Raw genomic sequence first — 24,147 nt, forward strand, 5'->3', positions numbered from 1 at the left:
AAGAGTTTAAAAGATACAAAAAGATTCATAGAATCAGGAATATGCTGTGACATAGCATTGGTAAACTGCAAACTACATAAATCCATATCAACTAGTATACCTGTATCCTTGCAATGTGCTCTTATCCTATTAACTTCCTGTCACTTAATCAAATACATGCACTTACCTCAAGCTGTGCTCTTTGATAGAAACCCTTCCAGATCAAAACTGTGTCATGTGAAGCATTTATAAAACATTAAGTATCTTATACTAATTTGATGTTAACTATAGCTGTTTCATCTACCTTTGGCAAAATTAGAAAATACAGGGGCTAAGGTGGCACCCATGGCCACTCCCTTGGTCTGCTTGTACAAACTTTCCTGAAGAAAAAAAAACATTATTATCTAATACTAGGTCTAGTACAATAACCTTCTCGAGCAGAGCCAATATATTAAGTTCCTAAAATTCAGCGACATGATGTATACTGTTTTCTTTTATTATTACTAAATAAAGTAACTTACCATCCATCATTATTAACAGCATTCCATTGTGTGCTTTAACATCTGTCAGAAATTTCTCAAAAGTTGGATAAAATGAACAGTTAGGGTTTAAAATTATGTCACCTAGAATTACTATTAGTTCAGGCTTCAGAAATGCTGAAGACACTGTTGAGCTGAATGCCTCATTATCTAAACCCTTTATAAGTTTTTGTATGCTGAAAAAAGATGGTATTATTGGGCTGCTTGTTTTACAAAAATCAAATGTGCCTACAGTAATCAGATTATTCAATAACAACTCACTTATTGTTACATCTATAACTTTATATGATCTATTAACAAATAGCATTGCTACTTATAATTAATCTCATCACTCAACAAATTAAACATCCATTGAATACATTCTTGTTGACCAATACTTACTGTTGCATAGCTCTTATCTGCTTTCATGTATCTTCTGTTTTTATTTTTATTAATTTATTCAGCATATTATGTCCAGTCAGTGTAATATTACAAAATCTATTTTTCTCTGATCTGAATAACAAATCATAGGTATCGCTCTCCAGACGTTTGGTAATACATAAATAAAGTTGCATTGTTTTTGACTATTTCATTATTAAAAGTACACAACCCACAGAGGGTTGCTAAGACTTTTAAACCCAAGTTTGTACAGTACAATTTCTGTGACTGAATCAAGTCAAACTGACTTATCACATCTAGAAAGAATATTTTTTTGTAACTTCACTCAGTTATTTTGTTGACAAATTAGCCATTTTAAATGTATCTGCAATATTTATCATCTCCCTCTTCTGCTGTTGGACCTCCTGTAATAATTGGAACAGGGATAAGAAACTAAGAGTAATGCTACTCAACGCCAGAATTCTAACTCAAGATGCACACCCCAAACATAGACTGGGAAGTGTATCCTCATTGGTAAGATCAGACCATAAACTAATCTCACTGGATATTGGACACTAAGGATAATAACAAGGCTTTTTTTAGTTAGTTAGGGAACCTGGGTGGGAATTCCCAGATATCAGAAATTAATTAATGACAAAAAAAAAAAACACAACCCACCCACAGACACAGCATCTAGCTGACAGGTTCAGCTCAGCTCACCTCCCCCCCAAAAAAAAAAGCCAGCAGAGCCAGCAGAGTGCTGCCCTGACATCAGCATCCTACATGAACTCCAAGAAGAGCTAAACCAACACAAAACTACTGTACCCAAGAGTGGCGTACAGCAACAGTGGTCCCTCCTCCCACGGTGTGTGCTGCCTCACCTGATCCTGGAACTATCGCCCTATAAGCCTGACCTAGCTTGGTGCAAGCTGAAAGAATCATCATCATGGACCTCATAAAGATAAAGGGGACCTACAGACACTGGATCCTACCCAGTTTGGCTTTGTTAATGGCAGATCCTGCCTCATATCCCACTCGGGCATATAGATAAAGCTCACCAGCTTATATATACCCCCCTATGTCACTAGATGGGTTGCAAACTGAACCAGTTACAAGTGGCATCCCACAAGGCTCAGTCCTGGGACTACAGGCCAACACGGAAGATTGTGGGTTTTGACCAGTTGCAGATGACTGCAACACTCAGTCCAGCCGACACAGCATCCTCCAAAGGGGGGCCTCAAACAGACAGACAACTGGAGCCATGGCCTCAAGCTAAACACCAAAAAGTGTATAGTTATCCTTGACAAAAACAAGTGCCCCACAAATTACCACAGAGGTGGTAATCCATTAAGTACAGAAGAAGTAATTAGGACCTGGGGACCCAGTGTTGATAAATCTCTCATTTGACAACCAAGTGGTTAAAAACATTTTATATAGCCCACCTAATCATAAAGGGATTCACATCTAGATCAGGAGAGGTCATCGTACTCATCGTCCTCATCAGGCCCATAATTGAGTACAATGCCCCTTTTGGGATGTACCTACAGACACCTGCAACACTGAAAAGACCCCAAAAGTACCTCACCAAGAGGATCAAAGAGCTCAAACAGATGCCATATGCTCAGCCTTGAAATAAATAGGACATGCTGGAGGGACAGATTCATAACCCAGAGGCTCTGTTCACTCTGGAATAAAATCCCAGTCCAGGTTAGGCAGAGTCCTTCATTGACTCTCTTCAAGAGGTATCTTGATGAGTGGATTGAACCTATGAACCTATGTCTTTCATGCTGTTCCAAAATGTTCTAACATTGTTGGACTAAAAATATAATCTCCACCCTAGATGCCATGCAGAATAATGTATTCGATTCCAGCAATGGCACTGTCCTCTGAAAGAAGACTGTCTTCTCAGCCTCCTTGTTTCCAGCTGGCCAGTCACATTTAAAGGACCTGTTTGAACATTGCTGCTGTTTTGAACAACCAGTTGTGAGATCTCCTTCTCTCTGTTTGAATTCTATCACCCCCCCCCAAAAAAAAAATATATAATAACTTCTTTACATTGTCATCCAGGATTGGTTGAGCCATTTTCCAAATACAGTCCCTAGTTAGAGTTGTTTGTTGTTAATTTTTGTTTTATCCATGTTTAAAAACTGAGAGTAAGTAGTCCCATTCTTACATTCTGTTTCATCTTTTATTAACTTTTTAATTTTGGGTTCATTGACTTTAGTCTCATGTGCATTTGCATCAGGAAATACTTTGTTAAATAGTACAGACATTTCAGAAAAATGAGAGAAGCTCTGCAGCCTACCTGTCTTTATGTCCAACTTAAGATCACACTTACACCTTTCATTAACTTTAATCATAAGCTTCATCAAATGAGGCTTCATTTGATTAAAACTTTGCACGACTGTTTGAAATAGTCCATGCCATCTGTGTTTCTTGTGGGAAACTTGTGCATATACAAACCATTTGGGATTATTTCACATCCCAGACACCACTCCAAACACAAGTTATCCCACAAAAGACTTTTCATTTTAATGTATATTTTTTTAAGCCCACAACATCTCTGTTTCATGGACCCTCCACAGATGGATTAACCAGTCTATGAAAAAATAGGCATCAGCCAAACTACAACTTCTGTTGACCTGGGAAAGGCCAACATTCATATTCTCCATATTAGAAAGATGCTGTTCATTGGTATTATTCACATTATCAAAGGATGTGGAAATTAAACTACCCAAGTCTCTCTAAAAACTGTTTGGGAATCTGGAACCAGACCCCAAAGTCAATTGTGTTGGTATGGAGGGAATGGAAGTTCCTAAATTCTTGCTGCTATGTTGATTAGAACCAAGCATAATATCACAACCTTTACTATTCTGTGCTTTATAGGCTTAAAAAGAGAACAACAAAACAGTTAGAAATGCAAAATGTAGTGAAAACAACTAAGTCAGAATGTTAGTGTTTTCATCTTTTAATTCACTCTAGACTTCACCAGACATTAAAACTCATTACAAGTTCATTGTATTTAATATTAAGTAAAATTAAATCACATGATCCTTCCAACCATTGGACTCTATACTAGAGAGATATTTTACTCTCTTACGTCTTTAAATAGGCTTACTACTAACATTTCATTCAGTCCTGGATACTGTCTTATTGGCATTAATATTTGCCAGTGCAGTTCCCTTCTACTTAGGCACAGTTCCATGACTCCTTCTCTACTCAGAGGCCATATTTCAGAATGGCTGGATGTTACTGGGATTGTTTTGGGTCACATGAAGGTAAGCTGCTTTGCATTCTGTTTAGGGGAGCTTTGCTGGCTATATTTATGTACTATCTTTCGAGTAATTATGGTATAAGGCAGTCATGGGCTAAGTGGACTAGTAATAAAATGTATATGACAGGAGATATAAGGAGAAGGAGGGAGGCAAGAAGTGGGGGCATGACTGCATTTGAGTTCAGGACACATCTCTTATTTTCTTATTGTGTTTTACATTTTTTAGTCAAAGTATATACAGATAAGTAACAGCTCGCCATATTCTCTATATTTTTCTCTGCTGTGCAATGTCATATTATGTCTTTTCAGAAATGAAGAGAAATGGACCTTGAAGTAGCTGACCAGATAACGTGTGGATAGTTTTTCTTTTAACCAACTGTATTACTAACCATAACTGGTGCTTTGCAGAAGCTTCTTTTCTCACAAGCTAATCAGCCTTTTCAGTTTGTTCTCTGACTCATCACCTGCAGATCATGTTTGTAATCTTCATCAGGCAACCAGGATTGTGTCTTCAGCTAGAAGAGAGGCTGGATGGTCAATACTGGTTTAGGTTGTTAATGATATGTTTAGAAGGGAAGCAGCACTTACTGCAAAATGAGTACAATGATTGGTCCCCACACAAACTAAATCAGATGCAATGGCACATTGGCCTTTTTGAAGAAGAGGGCAAGGCATCCACTTATTTAATATTTTATTTAACCAAGGAACCCTAACTTGTTCACTCTTTTTAACTTATTGTGTGGGAATGGGTAGTACTTTATTTCCTTTCCATGTTTCTATAATGACCCCATAACAGTACTTGGATTTAGACCTCAGTTTTATTTTCAGAGTACTCTTTACCAGCAATACAAAAAAAACCTTTCAGTCACAACAGTACAGTTACTTTTGTAAAGTGGAAACAGTAGGTGCAATTCCAGGAACTTAAACCTGCTGAGTCTGGAACTAATTTGGTTGACGAATGTAAAGACTGTATTGTTAGCTGCCTTTGAAATAACTTTAATTCACTTTATGCATTTCAAGCCCACGTTACAAAAGTCAACACGGTGTTTTGTCCATTAACCAGCTACAGAAAGAGATGCTTTACATTCTAGTGTTTTTTTTCTTAGTTCTGCTTAGACTACTGCTTGCTCCCATCCATCCATCCAAACTCAACCCCCTTTTTCCCATTTTTGCACATGGGATTGGGGTGTCATTTCAGTACTGAAAGTCATCTAGAGCCAATGTTCAGACCACCGGGTGGCTAGTCCTAATGTTCAGACCACCGGGTGGCTAGTCCTAATGTTCAGACCACCGGGTGGCTAGTCCTGCCTCTTTTCTGAAGTCATACAGACACCTTTTCGCAAGATTTCTCCAGCAATCTCACAACTAGAGAATGCTTCTATATTTGGAGAAGCCCACTATAGCCAGAGGAAGACTGGCATTCAGCAAAAGGGATTTCAGCTGAAGGATTATAACTAAATACCAATGGATGATGAGAGCTATACTTATGATTGTCTTACAGGAAGAAACTATTGAGGAAAGGTGTCATAATGTTCCTGTCGTGGTCTCATTCAGTCACTTGAAACAGTAGGTAGGTTGGGGAGTGTTGGATGACAAAGCAGAGTCATCCACATTGTATAAGATGTCACCAATCAGGCCATCCTTCTTTGTGACCCCCATAAGACAGCCACATACTGCCTCACTTACATGACAGGAAGGCTGTCATAAACAATTTGTTCCGAATCCTTCCTGCTTTCTGCTTGTTTAAGCAGTTTCCAAGTTTGCAAAAATCAGTTTTTCAGAGCTAGTTTAATACATAAAGTGCATTGTATTTACTTAGTCTCTGTACTGTCATCCAAATGAGAGTCAGCTTGCCATTGACTTTTCTTCTTCTCTTTCTCTGAAAACTGTGGCTGAGAAAAACAAAAAGCAAGAAGTTTCCTTAAAACCTTTTGGCTGTAACATGTCTATACCAAACAGACTTTTATATTTGTTTATTTCATCCCTTGTGCAGCTATTTGCAGTGGAATTAATACCATACCTACCATTTACCAGTGACAGACCAGAATGAATGTTACAAATCTGCAGGCCCATATGGATTTAATAAGTAAAGCATGTGAGTTAGAAACTAGTAAAAAAACAATAAAATGCAAAGGTATTCTTGGACTGATGAGGGGTTTTTAGGTTCCCTAAGTTGTGGACATGTTAAAATGCAGCAGTAACTCTGTCTTTGTGACCTGCTTGGAGTGCGAAGCTCTGCCATTGTGGTGATGAGTTTAACATAAAATGGTAAGACTATGGTGAATAGCTACTAGGTGTTCCCCTTTAATATGAAAGTTTATAAGAAACAATAATGCAGTATTTCTGTGTTGTTAAGTCTTGTAATGAGCACCACCTGTCCAGTGAGCTTGCCCAGTTAACAAATAAATAAAACAACCACAGCTAATGGAAGAATGCTGTGATGGTTCCTGGCCAGCTAGTGTTGCAGCAGTCCTAGTGAAGGTCTGCATGAGCAGCTTTCCAAGCCAGTAACGGTAGCCTTTGCTGGTGTATGTGAAGGAGCATGCATGTGTGAGCTGAAGGGCATAGCAAGTCCCTACAGTGACATAGGTTCATAGGTATGTACTAGGCTACTGGCCCTAGGTTCTATATAAGCCTAGCCAAATGAGGTTCCTTGGCTTTCACCACCCAAGAAAATTATTTTCCTGTGACCCTGTCAAGCAGAGCCACAGCAGTGATCCCTGTGGTGAATTTCCTGTTCCCCATCCAATTGTCAAGATTTTTCTTAAAGAGGGCTGATGAGGAGCTCTGACATGAATGGGTAGCCTGTTCCAGAGCATGGGAAGTCTCTGAGACAGGAATCTATCCCTCCAGCATGTTCTGTTTATTGTGGTGATAAGATTTAGGTCCCTGGAGCGTGTGGCTCAGAGAGATTGGGATTTCTTTAAGTGTAGCATGTCCATCACATCTGGGTTAGACATGGCTTTGTATGTTAGGCAGAGGTCGCCTCTGAGTTGGCGATATGCGATGGAGTAGAGCTGGAGTTTTTTGAGACAGTCTGCATATGGCATCTGTTTGAGGCTGGTAATCCTCCTAGTGAGGTGTTTCTGTGGCCTTTCTAGTTGTTGCAGATGTCTTGCGAGGTACATGCCAAATGGGGTGTTGTACTCTATAATGGTTCTGAGGGATGAGTAGAGAGGAACGATGACCGCTCTTTTTCTGGAGGAGAACCCCTTTGTGATGAGGTGTGCCATGTAGAAGCATTTTCTGACTACTGTGGTGACGTGATTATCAAAGGAGAGACTGCTTTCCACCTCTGTCCCAAGGTCTCTTATCACACTTTCAGTGTTTAGTAAGCTACCGCCTATGTGGTAGTTCATGGGTACGGTGTTTTTCCAAAAGGGGATGACAATGCACTTCTTGGCATTGAGCTTTAGGCCATGACTTTGACACCAATCAGCAGTCCCAGTGACGCCTCTTTATAGAATGTCCACATCCTTAGGTGAATCTATTATGGCTCCTAGTTTGCAGTTGTCTGTGAACTTCATTGTCCAGAGACCAGCTGTATTAGCCTGGACTTCAGAGAAGTAAATACAGGACAGGAGAGAACCCAGGACCGAACCCTGTGGTACTCCATTTGTCACTGGTCTGAAGTTGGATTTGGAGTCGGCTACCTTCACTGTGTGGGTTCTGTCAGTGAGCCAGTTGGCCACCCATCTTGTGACATATGGATTTATGCCTAGTCCAGTGAGTTTATCTATAATACCAGAGTGAGGGATGGTGTTGAAAGCCTTGGCGAGGTCAAGATAGGCTGTGTGCACCACCTTATCCTTGTCTACGGCTCTGATGACTGCTTTGAAGAAGTCAATCAGGTTAGGAGGCATAATCTACCTTTTACAAACCCAAACTGAGTGGGGTCCAGAGTTTGGAGGTTACCCATGTCTTTGTTTATAAACTCCAGGATGATGCATTCCATGTCAGGCTAATGGGGTGGTAGTTCCCAGGGGTCATTGTTGGCACCCCCTTTGCGGAGTGGGATAACCATCGCTGTGCGCCATTCCATAGGCACAAAGCCTGAGGTGAGGCTATGGCTGAACACGGTACTTAGGTTGGATGCCAGTTCATTCTGCAGTTCATGCAGAACGCAGCCTGGGATGTTGTCCAATCCCATGGATGCTGTGTTCTTGGCTTTGGAGAGTGCAGTCTTTACCTGTGCATCCGTGATTACAGGGGCTTTGCAATCTTCCGGTATGGAGATGGACTCTTTGGGGGGGGGGGGGGTAAAGTTTGCACTGAACCTGTCTGCCAGGATGTTGGCAATATCAGTTGGTTTGATAAATGTAATGTCATTGTGCTGTAGTTCCGAGCAGATCTGTGTGTTGCCATTGAGATTCTTGACATAACTGTAGAAAGTTTTGTGGTTGTCTTTAGAATACATGGTGATTTTATGAGGGATCTCAGCGTCTTGCTGAGGTTGACCAGGGAGTGCCTGCAATTATGGGATTTTACTCTTTTTTGCAACAGTTTCTTCCTTCTGTTGTAGAGTTTGTTTATGGCAGGGGACCACCAGATTGGCTTCCTTTTTTTGGAGGATAGCGTCTTGGTTCTGTTGGGGATGGCACAGTCCATGCACTCATGTATGTGCTTATACAGTGCTTTTGTATATGATTCAGCAGTCATGTCTCAATTTTCCATCTGTGTGGGTGACGTGAAGTTGCTACTTTTGACTTAAGAAGCATGAAGTTGGCTTTGGAGAAATTTTCTACGGTGGTTTCCTTAATGGGGGATGGGGGCAGGATATGGATGTCTAGGGTGATTAGCTTGTGGTTGGACCTGACCAGCGAGGAGTTGACCTCTGGCGTGGAACATCTGTTACCCATATTGGTAATGACCAGGTCCATGATGTTGCTGCCCCTGGTAGGGGTATGGACAAGCTGATCCAGGCCGTTGGAACTGATGAATTCCAGAAAACATTGGGCAGATGAGTTAGTACATGAGTAGTTTTCCCAGTTGATGGTGGGGTAGTTGAAATCTCCCAATATTAGGGTATTGGGCTGTACCTTAATATTATCCAGTATATTGAGAAACATGGAGTGGGCATCCTGGGGCATGGTGGGGGATCTGTAACAAGCTACAACCTGAATTGCAGTCTTGTCCAGTGTTAATTGTACTTGGATAATTTCAGATGCATTATGTTGAGCAACTAGCCTGGAGGTGTGGATATCCTTTATGAATATGAACACACCTCCTCCTTTAGTGTTTCGGTCCAGGTTAGGTGCCAAAAGGTGTGGTAAGAATTGTAGCTTGGTAATGCAGGGGTGCTCTCTGGAGCCTTAAACCAGGTCTCTGTCACTGCACAGATGTTGTTGTTCTCCATCTTAAGGAGTGCCTCGAATGAGTGCATTTTGAGGTTTAGACTTCTAGCATTGAGTAGCATTACCCTTAGATTTCACTTGTTTGTATCTACTATGGTGGTGCATTTGATGTTTGAGCCTTGCCTAAAAAAGGCACTAGAGGGGTGGCAGGAGCCTTAGCCAGTATCCGGAATCCCAGAGGTAACAGGTGCAGGCCATCTCTGGCAAAGCATTGTGGCCTGCCGGTCATGTCGTCCCAGGCAGACAGATATTAGATCCCCTTGGAATGACACCAGAAGCTTAGCCAATTGTTGCAGTCAATCATTTTGTCCTTGTAAACCCATGGTGGTGGTGCTGCGGTAGCGTGTCGCCTCACAGTAAGACGCTGTCCGGTTCGATTCTCAGCTAGAGCGTCTTCTGCGTGGAGACATGCATGAATGGGCATGCCTTCGTTGAAGGTTGTGCGTCAGGGCTGGTAACTCGGCACGTAAAAATCATCTACCAATCATTAGCGGACCAGAGTTCCACTGGGGCGACCCCTAACCGGGAAAAGCCGAAAGACACAACAACAACAACAACTGTAGTATCATTCTGGGTGATGGCAGGATGCTACTCAGGGCTACTGTCATACCTACCTGGGCCACATGGTCAGAGAGCCCCTCCATATCTCTTTTCATGTAGTCCAGGGAGGTACATCTCAGGTCATTCACTCCAACATAGACAATGACAGAGTCATATTTGTACTTGTTGTGGAGTGACCTGAGTGCGTGCATTATATGGTAGATCCTGGCACCTGACAGGCAGATGACAGTAACATTCTCCTTGTTTAGCCTGGTGAGAGGGACGTCAGTGTCCCTGACTATAGAGTCGCTAATGACTAGTGTGTTGGGTATGTTGTTTTGCCTTATGGGCTTAGGTTGAGAGGCACACTGATTTTGTCGGCTATGTGTCATTTGGATAGTGTTGGGGGGTGGTGGTTGCTTGCGTTTCAGCTTTGGAGGTCTCTGTTGTTTAGGGCAGATTTTTATTGAGAGCCTCCGCAAATGTATGTGTGTGTTTTGTGTTACTATGTGTGGGTTTGGGTGGTGCAGGTTTTGATTGACTATGTGCAGAATGCAGTGTGGTGTTTACCTTCTCCTCTTAACTGTCTAGTCCAATCTTGGCTGAAGAGAGCTTGGCTTCCAGTTTGGCTATTTAAGTGCATCTCTCGCAGGTTGTAGTGTTGGGTGGTAGGAGGAGAGGGTTGTCAGTATACATAAGGCAAGATGCTCAGATTCATCATGTGGACAGGAGAAAACACCGGGAGCTGACCCTTACATATGCCTGGTTAGTGCTTATTAATTTAAGTACTAATAACTGATTTCCTCTTGATAAGTGAGGAAAGTTGAGTGCTGCAGTAATTTGTAGATTATTTAGTGCTTACAACGAGATTTGGACAGTGCTGAGCACAAAGAAACAGTTTTGAGTGCTAAAACTACAAAACTGGCTAGTTCTAAAGGAACAGAAACAGTTTTGAGTGTAAAAACTTGAAAACTGGCTAGTTCTAAGGGAAAATCTGAAGAGCAGACTTTCTGGCACCGGGAATAGTTTAACCATAGTTAAATGCCACCGTGCAAACACGGGTTTTTAAACAGAAAGATGAAAGGGATAAAAATAGCTCAAAATGGCCAATAAAACTACAGATTCTGAGCTGAAATCAAGCCAAACAAAGGTGTGCTTATGTCAAAAACACACAGAAAAGTATCTCTGTAGTATGTACCCTAAGTGAAATAGGTAGCAGTGCCATATAGCTCCCTGGCTTAGAGATAATTAAGGTCCATCCTGAAACACAAACAGCCTCAGTCTAGAGTGAAGTCACACTACAACGCCAAAGGGTTAAATGAGCACAGTCTCCTGATAGCATAAGGAAACCCAGGCATAAGTAGAGGCACAAGCTTCTTCAGTGTATGATAGGATGACAATTTGGGCCCCACCATTTCGAGAGCCAAGCTGTTTAGTTGTAACACATTATCAGTTTTTGCTGTCCCCTTATAAAGTGGCAGCATAGGAATAAAAGCAGAGTGCACAATTTTTTAAACTAGTAGTAATATTATTTTTACATCAAGTACTTTGCCTAAGTCAGTAGTCATTTTTAATTGGCTACATTTCATGACAATTATTTTAGTGAAAACTACCTTTGACATCCTTGAATACATAACTTTTACATTTTAAAACTAAATTTTTTATTAATTCAAGAGTTTTTTTCTTTATCCTTGACTTCTGGCAGCATTTCCTCAACCCACAGCACTGGTCTATTTGCTGGATTATTACCAGCTACAACTCACACTGATATTTATCTGTGGATGAATAGCCAAATGATCCTATACAGCACCTGTGTAGGTTGTCAATCTGGCTCAAAAATGGTTGTTTCTTATTCTCTTCCAGGGCATGTATCAGTGATAGATGCAGAACATACTGTACATCAGCTTGCATTACCATGTCTGCCTGTCCTGAAGCACACCATCTGTTAAATTACAGCCATCCTCCAGATTTTGGTATGCCTACCCCATAGGTACATAGTCAGCCCCCAATAAACTGTTACTTGCTCCCAAACTCAGATTGCTGGTATAACAGGAAGTCAGGTGCCAACACTTAAACTTTTTTCACCAGTAGTCTGGCTTATAATTATTTGTAATAAATCATTAAGGTCAACAAAAATTCTCCACCACTCTTTTGCAAGGACTATTTTTGATCGGTATACTTTGGACACATGATGTCTAAACATTAAGATAGTACCAAAACATTACTGGTAGTAGTCAGTGTGTCTTATTAATGTATAGCACTTTTCATAGTGGATGCTGCAAATGGGTAATCATTGTTCATTACTTCGGAGTCCGGTAGTATTGTTTTTAAATGGAATCAGATGGAAACAAACTATGATATGTTGGCTGTTGTTCCTAAAGCAAACTACTGAAGATGTAACACTTAAAAATTAGAAAACATATTTCACTTAGCATTTTTATAGTGTTTGCTATATACAGATGTTTGCCAAAAGCCTTATCTGTCTATTTTAATTGGTTCTTTTTTTGCTTCCATAGTACGCTGGGAGATCAGAACTCTAGATATTGTATCCTCACACTAGTTATAAACTAAGGTACAATAACAAAGTGGTGCATTAAGAAGGGAATGCTACACAAAGGAAGGGCTATCTTTTGGACAGGATTTAAATAAAGACATTGTAGCCTGTTCTGTGCAAGTTTAAGGGAGTATTAATTATTTCATGGCCCACAAAGAATAAAAATAGAGGAGAATTTTCCTGAACCTTGGATAAAAATTTTACAATACCTGGATGTACCATAAGTATCACAGGAGAAAATTCATAATCATTGCACCCCATGGACTAGAGATGGTACAAAGCAGAATGATGCATCAAAGCCCTCAAGAAGTCACAGTGGGTAGCCACAGTATTCTAAGCATGGAGCACACATGCAAATGCCCCATCCTAAAGTTTGTATAAGATTCAGAAACTCCACAACATCTATGTATGACTGGTCCCAACTACATTTAGGTAGTCAGGATTGGGTCCCAACTACATTTAGGTAGTCAGGACTGGTACTAACAGTCTGTGCAGTGTTTCTGACTGAATGGCTTCTCCCTCCCTACCAATGTGTTGCTCAGCTTACAGATGAGTAGCAGCATCAACATACGTGTGAAAAAGAAAATTAAGATACTTTTTTTTTAATGATAAGAAAAATCCAACAGGTCACCAAATCTGCTGTGTTGCAGGTAAAATTGCTAGGACAATCTCACTTATCCTCACCCCACAGAGGGATGTAGCTGAGCTTCCCTCAGTGGCAATTCTCACAGCACTTGCTCCCCTCATTACCATATTATGACAATGACACTAGCTCCTCCTTCATGTGTAATGGCTTAAAAAGTTTTATGAATGCTTTGAGGCACGACAGGAAAGCACAGTGTAGCAAGTGCCGCCTGCTGATTTAGGTACATCAGGCACAGCATACCTTATTCAGCAACTGCTTACTACTGTGCTGCACTGCAGTGCCAGGCCACACTGTGATTCAGGCTGTGACACAGTGCACCAGCAGCACTTCTGTGTCCTATGTATACTTGTGTAATTTAGTGTTACAGGTATTCTTTTGTGTGCTACTTGTAATCAAACAACTATACAATATAATGACAGGTATGCATACTCATCTCAGTCCACACAATGCATTTACACAGGTGTGTTCTATGTTTATGAATCTTTTTGACTGTCAGTTGTCATGCACCTGTTTTCTTTATGAAGGAGAGGATTAACTTGATTGGAAACAGCAACATATTTTAATAAGCAATATTTAGCTACAGTTCTGTCTACTGAATGAACACTGGATCTTGTGTTTTAGCCTGCACAACATACTTCTTAGTGTTGCTCTGAGAGAGCAGTAGCTCATCTTTAGCAGTGCATATGTAAAATAAGATAATACACAAAACTTCAAACTGCTAATCCAATTTCAAAATGTTCGCAATATTATATTTAAAACTATGTTTTGCAGTACATTTTTCAGATTTTAGTAAATTTGGGTTATGTGGAGACAAAAATTTAATGTCAGTTATATTACAAAAAACATTGTTTCCATAGTTTAATAAACATTCCTTTTTGTTTTGTTGTCTATCAGCTATATTGTATTTATGCAGACTGCAAGTTGTTAAAAGCTACCTGCCCCCAAACCAGATTGAAATGAATGTTTAAAGCATAACTGTGAAAATGTCAAAGTCACTTCTGCTTTATGGGAACTTTTAATTACATTTTAAATTTGTAAATGCAGTCCTTTAATGGTAGCCTTGCACAGTGGCCTCTTTGTTGGAAAGGCATTTTAGAAAAGGCATGTTAGAATATGGGGAAGGAGGAACAAACAGTACTGTGATTTCTACAAAAGTGATGTTAAACCATAGGTGACATTCAGGGAGGACAACCCACAAGGAAAAAGGAGCCAATATTCCTGTTGTGGCACATGTGGTGGACAATGGACATGACCTTATGAATATAGTGCAATCAGGTATACTTATGATGAGAAAAGGGAATGAAACAATGTTCTTCACTTTGCATAATCCTGCTATTCTGTATTTCTAAGCCTTTGCTTGGTATGTGGTGTTTTTTCTAACACATGCATGTTGCGTGTTGGGTTCAGGAAAGCGTGGCAGGCGAAACAGCGTGGGATCACTAGACAGCACCATTGAAGTAAGTGCCTTGGATGGTACTTAATGTTTTATGTTACCATCATCAACTTCAACCCTTAAGTTCTTGTGTGCATTTAATCACTGCTAGGTCTTTAGTGCATCTTTTGTGCTTTGTAGCTTTTTGTTGCATGTATGTGACTGCAATTTGCATGGTTATGCATGGGTGTGATGCATTTTGCTTTAGTCAACTTTTCCTACTACCAAACAACAAAACATATGATAGATATTTTGTAGAGGGACACTGCCCAGGCCCCTAGCTGCATGTAGATTTAACTGCTAGTGATAGATGCATCATTTGATTCAGGTTAGATAAAGATTAAGTCTAATAGAGCTATTTTCAATGCCATTATCCAACTCACCAACTGATTTTTTTTTTTTTAATATCAGGGATGTCTTTCTTCCTTGCACTACAAAAATAACATCTGTGTGGTCCCATTCCCATACCAGGCTAGTAGCCAAATTACCTTATTGACATTCCATTTTCTGTTAATTATTGATCATATGGGTTGGCCGAAAGGGCTGCAAAGAGGTGGCTATCATCCATGACAAAATTTCTCCTGCAGGACATTATTATGAAGATCTGAAAGGACATATGCATAACTTAAAATATATAAAAAAAATATGCATAACTGGGTGGTCACTGCTTCTTTAAGTCTAATGCCTTGTAATAAAATGTGTCTGTAGTCAGATTATTTGCATATTATTTTTCTGTGGCATACATTGTTCCAAAAGGTAGGAGGCATCAGAGAGCACACCTGGGGAGAAAAATCAGTCTATAACATTTGAGAGACTGATTTTTAATGTAAGAATGCACTACCCCATGAGTGTAACTTTGTAGGACTTTTACATATTAATTTAATTACTGCTGTTAATATGTATTGACTGCCAACAGTTTTAGCCGGAAAATAACTGAATGGTAGAATGTTGGAATATTTCAAATCGGGCCTATGAACATAGTCTAAAGAACTTCATGATTAACAACTCAAGATTAAAGCTTAGTATTTAAAATAATACTGATAACTGATGTGCTGAGCATGCAACCAAAATATGCCTTATGCAGCAATGTTGTTATCAAATTACATATAGAGAAGAGTTTCATCTGTATGCTGGGCAGTGTCCCTCAAACCCCTTGTATTCATTCATATTTGTTTGCATAAACTGATCACAGTGTTTAAAATTAAAGCCTTCAGTTGATGGTACATATGTAATTGTTCAACTCTTCTCTTTGCTTATATATAATGCAGGGCAATTCAACACTGGCTGGAAATTAAAGAATTTTTCTAAATAGCTAAGGCATTCTGACACAAAGCTTGTTTCTATGTACAGCCTCATAGCTCAGTGAAGTCAGATTACTTGTTATATAGCATGTGGCTGATATAGCAAACGTTCACCCTCTGGTATTGTAGTTCATAGACACAAGCCTTAAACCACTGAACTATATGGACATCAAATCACGATGAGGACTAAAATTTTTGTTTTCCTAAGTTGCATAGTCAAAGTATAGTAATCTGCTTCGGTTACTAATTGCTGCGAAACTTGATGCAGGTAGAAAGAAAAAGGAAGCCTATTTTCTTAGTAGTTACAAGAGGTAGACCCCCTCCAACCACGCACACTTTTGCACGCTGCTTACCAACACAAGAACATACGAACAATACTAGGCAGGCAATCACAGGGACCATTAGATGCCTACCTTTCTACAAATTCAAGCAGATACATTTGGAAGTTATTTCTACTCTTTCTGAGCTCCTAATAGTGTTCACTTCCCAAACAGATCAGGGACATATGTGATAACCCTGGTATAACTTATAGTTTATTTATCCAGTCATTAAGACTAGACATTAAAGGTAGCTAAAAAAGTACTTTGTTTCATCTGTAGTGGTAACGTATTCCATAGGTTGGAAATACATTGAGTTAGGAACCTATCCCTATAGTGAGTCATGCTTATTTACTGATGTAGAATGATGCAGATCTAGGTTCCTGATGCAGGTGTTTGCAGAGACCCTGGTTTTGCAAAGAGATAGGTGACTCAAAAAGCAAAATATTGGTCAGTTTGCAGCAGCTGGTACACCACTGTGTATAACAAGAGTTGCACTAATCTATTAGGAAAATTGAATTATTTAAGACCTTTAATTTTCTTGGTTAGAAAACTTGGGGCTTTTGCAGTTGATGAATATGCTAAAATTGTTAAATACCAAAAGAGGCACTGTATACAGTGATGGGTGTGATAAGGGAAGAGTACTGCTGCAGGATGACTTCTTCAGATCTTGAGGATATTCCCTTGAAAAAAAGTCCCTGAATGTGGTAGAAGCATGATGATCACATGGGGGGGACACACAAAGAAAATGTCCACGAGTACCAGGTCTCTTCAGGTCTCTTATAACCATGTCTGTATGAAGAGGCGTACCATTTATAACCATGACATAGGAACAGCTTTTATGCTAAACTCCACTATGCTGCACATTTTGTTTATTAAGCCTGAGAGTGTTTTCAGCACACTAGATCTGTGAATTTTCCAGGCCTTTCTTGCGTTGTTTAGCATTAGGTAATAGTGCCCAGCTTGCAGTCATCAGCAAACTTGGTCATCAACACTTCTGGGATATTGGTTTGCATGTCTGCAAAATAACTGCCAAACAGGAGGGCACAACACTGATCTATGTGGTACTCGACTAGTTGCAATTTTTCTTTCAAAGAGGGTTCCAGCAACTTTTACTACATGGGATCCAATGGACAGTATATGGAGTTATATTATGCTTTGCCTACATTTTCAGTAATACCAACATCCAACATGGGGAATAGTATCAAAAGCATTGGCAAGGTTAAGATAAGCAGTGTGCACTGAATGACCAGTATAACCTTTTCAAAGATCTTACTTAGTTCAGGAGACAGAACCTGCCCTTCACAAAACTGGACTGAATGGGGTCTAGATTAGTTGTCTATAACTGCATAAGCAAGTTCTGCTATAATATATTTTATAGCTTTGCATATAAGCAGGGTGAAACTGATGGGTATATAATTACCCATGTCTATAGTGAGACCACCTTTGTATAGGGGTGTCACAGCACCTGCTCTCCAGACATCAGCACAAGCCCAGTGGATAGGCTCAAACTGAACAGTTTATGTTGAGGCTTAGATAGTACATATTTGGCACTGATGAGAAGGCATTGTGATATGTTGACTTGTCCCATGTAAGTATTATTTTTAGTCTTTGGCAGGGATTTTGAGACTTGTACCAAGGTGGTTTTAGCAGAAACTAAATTTTCACAGACAGTGAGAAAACAGTGTGGATGCATGAGATAAAGTTAACAATAAATTTTTGTGTTAATATATTGGCTATATCTTTGGGATCAGAACATGTGATATTATTGTAAATTAGTTCAGTGCATCGTTGGACATTATTCCTTAATTTTATGATTTCACTGAAGTAAGGTTTTAGTATCCTTTGGTGTCTATAATAACCTTAAGCTTGTACTCTGCCTTACATTTTGTGATAGTGCTCTTAAGTTCCATGGTGGCATGTTTCAAAGCAGTCTCGAGGTAGGGGGTAGGGATTTCTTACAACCTTTTAATTATTTTCCTTCCATTATTATGTAGTTAATTAATAAGTAAGTTGCATCAAAAAAGTTCATTACTGAATTTGCCATTATATTTAGGATGGACAGGTACAGACTGTCCGGCGTGGATGTTAGTTGCTGATAAAAGCTAGAGGTGAATTCAGCACCACCACCACCACCAATACCCCCACACACACACACACACACACACACACACACACACACACACACAGCTGGGTCCATTTGCAGGGGATTGCTGGGAATTAGGTTTTCTACAAGGTGAAGTAGGTTTACCCTGAAGCAGTTCTTAAATATGGTTTCATTTGATGGAAGGGTGGTACAACTATCCTGCCAGAGATGACTGATTTGTAGTCAGTTTTAACCATGGATGAGGAAATGAGGGGGCTGGGGCACACGTGGAAGGTTGGTAAGAACTAGGCTAACGATAACACAGCCTAAGCTATTTAATTTTACAGTCTGCTTCAGTTCATTGCCTTTAACAAAGGTCGTAGATTTTAATAAACGTACAATTATGCATGCACAGAGAAGCATCCATTAAGGGCTGTGGATGCACTTTATGCTATCTATAAGGTGACACCTAGGAATACACTAAATTTATTTGGGTTATGCTTTAATAAAAAGTTAATGAAGATTTTTATTAAAGTGTAGTCTAAAACCTGAGGAGTAGCAATGTGGAAAATGCATTATAACACTTAACTTACCAGATGCCGCAATGCACCAATAATTGTAAGCAAATCACTTTACCCCATTAACTGGCACTGGCTATAGCATACATCTGCATCAGGAGGACTGCTAATGGGGCTAAATGAAATGTTTTTTTTCTGTCCATCACTTTGTGGTTCTCTCCTTCCTCCTCCTCAGTGGTACAGTGAATGCACTGCAGTATAATAGAGAGAGGGAGAGGAGCCCTTGCCTGAAAAGCAAAATGAAGCAAGCCTAAGAGGTGGTGAGTAGCACAAGTTAAAGTAGATGATTAGGAACTGGCAGGCAATGATCTCTAGGAGGATACAGCTTATGGTTAATTAACTGACCATCTTCTGGGAAATTAGTTAACTGACCATCTTCTGCGGAAACAATAATGAATTATTAAAAATTTTCAAAGAAGTCAAATTGTAAACTTATCTTAAGAGCTTATACTTGTGAATGTTTGTTTCTAAATATATTGTTCCATACCGTTAAGGCAGCTGCTTTGCAGTGTCTTACATTTTATGTAGTTTATTAGATTTAGTGTATTTATTTATCGTATTAAACGCTGAGAATTTATTCAAATTAAAACTTTACCAATCATGTTAAAATTAATGTAGGAGAAACTATAGCATAAATAAGGTAGCTGGGTTGTTCTGCTTGGTACTGCCCATTTTCAGAGGCGGCCGAGGGAAGAGATGCCTCCACAAAGAACATTGCTGTTGATACGCATTATTAACAAGTGAGTAGATCAGGACTTACAGGTAATGATACAGAGCTCATATGCATAAATAAACACGCTAAAGCACTACCATGTTGACTTTCTTTGCTTTTTTAGTACACCATTTATAGTGAGACTGAGAAAATGTATGTTTATCAGTCATACAGTATATACATACAACAGTGAAAACATATTTACATTTGAAGAATATCTGGAAAAAGCTGAAAGACTGTATTATGTAAGTGTGGACAGTTGTTTTCAACTGAAGAGGAGTGGGGAGTCAAAACATTGGGAAATTTTAGTGGCTGAAAGTACAGATAAGCAGGAGAGTGTACTAAGCTAGCTGGTATGTTAGTAGAGAGACAGACAGAGTGTGTTAGTGTTAGGAAATGAACTGTATCAGTTGTTGGTTAAGTTAGGGAACAAAATGCCTTGGAATGCAAACAATAATATAGCAATAACTGATGATGTCAGTGTGGTATATTGAAGATTTACCCACAGTTGGTGTGGTTCAACCTTGTGATTAAATAAAGCCAACTATGGGTAAATCTTCAATATACCACACCACGGAGTTGGTTATTGCTATTATACAATGACATTATTTAAGGGAAAAAATAGCTTTTCTTGAATAATGTCTTTGTTTAACACCTCCGTAGTGCCCTTCCACATTTTCTCTGGTATCCTGTGGCTTTCCTGATGTACTGTGCATGCGTATGTGACTTGTGTTCCCACGCTTGTCCAGTACATCAGTACTGTGTAAAGGAAGCAATGAAGAAAGGAAGATCTCCATTGAATACTTATTTATTTATTACGAAAAAAGAAACCAGGAGACATTTAATGTTTGGAAGAGATGGGACAGAGAAAATAAAAACATAATCAGGTGCGTTTCTTTAGTTTTGCAGAACGTACCTGATTATCCTCTTATTTTTCTCTGTGCCATCTCCCTCGTTCATTTGAGGTGTTCGGTGTTGTAAATATATTTAAAAAAAAAAAAGAAAGAAAAGTAAAAATTTTATGGGATATACTAATGGAAAAATGTCTGGGCAGCAGGAACTTTTTCCATTGGTATATTCTCAGGTTTACAGTGGGCACACAGGTTGGGCTGAATAATCAGTGTGCTCCTTTTTGAGTATTACTGGCCAGTCATTGTATAATAGCCATTATTATTATTGGCTGAGTTTTGTTATATGAGTCATCACAAACAGACATACAGTGATTCACAGTTAGCAGGACGTTTTGCTAATGTTAAGTGGGACTCTGTAGGACTAAATCCTTCTCAAGCTATGTTCAGATGCCACTCAAGTATGTCAGTGATTAAGAACACCATCATAGAATTTAGATCATTCCAGGTCAGGCCTTGTATGTTATGAATCCAAATTTCTAGGTAAACACAACCCTACTCAAGCCATCAGTATATCTCTAGCAATGTTGGTGTCACATGACATATTCCTCCTCCTCTGTGATGGTTAGAATTCTAAGGGAAACGGTAATAGAGCATTTATATATAATTATCAGCCATACATTAGTGTCAGGAAAGTTGTTTTAAGTGGGTATTTCAGTTGTCTGGTTTTAATATGAATGTCCACTGCTAGAAGGTAGTATCATATACTTTGTATGTGAGTATTGATTGCTTAAGTTTACAGTAAGATTGTGGTGTGTGTCATGTGAATAGTATTGGGCTTTCATCAATCCTCTTGAACTGACACTTATCCAAGTACTTTTTCTTGTTGATTTGACATGATGTCAGAATTAAAGACTGTTTTACAGAAACTACTGTTTGTGGGACACTAATGCGTGTTTTCTGTTCTCTGGCTTGATCTTGTTATACTACTTGAAAACCGCAAACCGGAGAAAGACCTGTATAAGCAAATCATCTATTGCACTTAACTCTGCATTGAAAAATGCTAAAAATAGTTTGTTTAAACTATACAGTCATTCCGAATTTCGCATTCATATAAATCCATTTGTTTTGCACTCAACTGAACCACATGTGTAAATTTTTCAATTTTTGTCATGACAGGATGATTGTACAACCACCATCATCTCTTAAATTGCAGGGGAATCTGTCAGAAAACTGGATGTGCTACATTCAACCTCTTGAGTTCTATCTCACTTTAAATGGCCTTGGGGATAAACCAGAATAGGTCTAGTGTGCTATGTTTCAAGTCAGAGGCAAGGAAGTCATTAAGGTATTTAATATATTTTCTTTTGAAAACAAGGAGAAAGAAAAATTGGAAAGTAATTTATAGACATAGTGCAAACCAAAGAAGAATCTACCATAAGTGATATATTTATTTTTCACAAGAAATGAAGAGAGTCATGATAACACTGGTACTTAAGTCTTTGAATTAAAGCATAAATAGGATTTCAAACTTGTCGATTTGACTGACTCCATTGATTAGGGATATAGTAGTCTCTTGCATCCAAAATGATCACTTAAGCAGTAGATTTAACACTGGGAAAAGCCTATATACATTGTGCGAATAAACTGTCAAGACTGTGACTTAGAAGCATAACAGAGGACTTGGAAATTTGTAAAACTGAGTGTGAAAAGAATGTGAAAATGAAGCTAGAAATTACTAAACTAAAAACAAAAATATACAGATGACAGGATGGCAAACACGATGGACATGGTAACAAATGAGATGCGGAAACACACCATATACAAATGTGGATTTAGATAAGAACACACATGATGTAGAATTGAAAATTAAATCTGTAGACTATAGAAAAACAAGAGGCAAGGTAAAAGCACTGGATGGCTTACTTGTACAAGTATTGCTCATTCTTATTTTGGTCTGTGTGTGTGTGTGTGTGTGTGTGTGTGTGTGTGTGTGTGTGTGTGTGTGTGTGTGTGTGTGTGTGTGTGTGTGTGTGTGTGATGTGTCCAGTACAAAACCACAATCAGTGGTATTGTAAGAAAATTCCAAAACACAAAAAATTAGAATTTTGGTGCCCAAAAATAAGTATGCTTCTGACACTATGCCAGTTCTTTGTTGAAAAGGTAAGCTTATTAGCACAGTTCAAGACAGCAGTTAGAGGCATACATACAGAGAAACACAAGAAATATTCTTCCAAAGGAATGTTGGCACAAGAAGTAGGCAAGTTGGCTGCATTTTGAGGAGTGGGTTCATTAGAACTCTCACAAAGTGAAACAAAAAGAAGTAAAGGAGCCAGTGGAAGCTGACAATCTGGGTAAAATTCAGTTACTGGCTAGTCATTTTATGTATGGCTCTCAGCATGAAAGAAATCCAGAGAAGTTAAGAAAAATTCATCTAGAAAAGGAGAAGAAAAAACTCTGGTGCTGAAGAGTGTTATAGCTGTTCATCAAAATGCATTTCAGCTTTGGAATAAGAGATGGCATCCATTAATTTAAAGGAAAAAAAAATAACTGGAGAAATACAAAAAAATAAAAGGCAAAAGGCTGGACAAATATTATTAGATGTCCTTCTATTCATATACTGTAGTGTTCATAACATGAGGGAGTCTGCCACTGGCTGACTTGTACGTCTAGCCAGTATACAAAGGTCTAGTGCTACTGTGAGGTACATGCGACGTTGCACAACAGCAAATGTACATCGGTCATAAAGTGGCATAGGTTATAAAGTGGACATCGGCATGTACCAACCTCAGAACTTTTCTGCCACCTGTCTGATCGTCTGCTCCAGTCTATGCTCGTCAGACAAGTTGTGAACCTTGGTTCAGGTAAGTGCCCATTGTTTTTTTTTTTTTTTTTTTCATTACTTTCTTTGGCTACTGTGTTTTGTTGTGATTACGTCTACTAGGAAGGGCAAGTGTCAGTGTGGAAGGCAGATTCCACGTAAGGACTCTCACAACTTTTGTTTGTTTTGCCTAGGCCCAGAACTCGACCATACTGCCTGTGCTATTTATAAGGCCTTTGTACCCAAGACCCTATGTAGTCGTTTATCTTCCCTTAAGTTATATATCAAGAATCAGCGCCTAAAATGTCTCACGCTTGACATAGAAGCTGCGTCGAGCCCTTCAGGTGAGCCACAAGCTAAGAAGGCCAAGAATCCTAGGCCTGATTCACCCGCTGCTCCCTCTCATCTGGACGTCTCTCCTGAGGCTGATGCTGGCCCAGAGACCATTCCAGAGTCAGTAGACATTCCTTTGATGGGTACCAGTGTGGAGGCCATGAAGAACCCTACCAGCACATCCTTGAGGGAATTGCAGGTGTTTACCTCGGGAGTAGGGGGAACCACAGCTTGTTGTGACTGAAGGCCTGAGTGGCATTACCCAGATCATAGAGCTAGAGGATGTTCCTACCAACATTGTGGAGTGTAGGCCGATGTTAGGCCCATCCACCTTCCACCAAATGGAGGTTCCCAAAAAGAAAAGAAAAGAATTAAGACAAAACATGTTTCTGCAGCTCCTTGGGAACAATCACTGGATTGGCAGGCCTTTTCCCAAGGCCTGTTCAAAGCCTTTATGACCCAGAGACAGACTTCAG

At 39.5% G+C, this 24,147-nt stretch overlaps 1 protein-coding gene across 5 annotated transcripts in view; it reads left to right on the forward strand.

The window, feature by feature from the left end:
- The window catches only part of IQSEC2 (IQ motif and Sec7 domain ArfGEF 2), a 575,830-nt gene that overhangs the window by 517,831 nt on the left and 33,852 nt on the right, over positions 1 to 24,147 (forward strand). For 3 of the 5 annotated variants that reach the window (XM_044060579.1, XM_044060596.1, XM_044060588.1), the window contains exon 13: positions 14,651 to 14,700. The exons of 1 other annotated variant lie outside the window; for it this stretch is intronic. In XM_044060579.1, coding sequence (XP_043916514.1) covers positions 14,651 to 14,700 — 50 coding nt within the window. Of the gene's footprint in view, positions 1 to 4,458; positions 4,502 to 14,650; positions 14,701 to 24,147 lie in introns of all 5 variants that reach the window. One more of the 5 variants, XM_044060605.1, reaches the window with a different exon arrangement.

This window comes from Protopterus annectens, chromosome 1.part0 (assembly GCF_019279795.1).
Source record: "Protopterus annectens isolate FY-2018-M chromosome 1.part0, PAN1.0, whole genome shotgun sequence".
Lineage (NCBI taxonomy): Eukaryota > Metazoa > Chordata > Ceratodontiformes > Protopteridae > Protopterus > Protopterus annectens.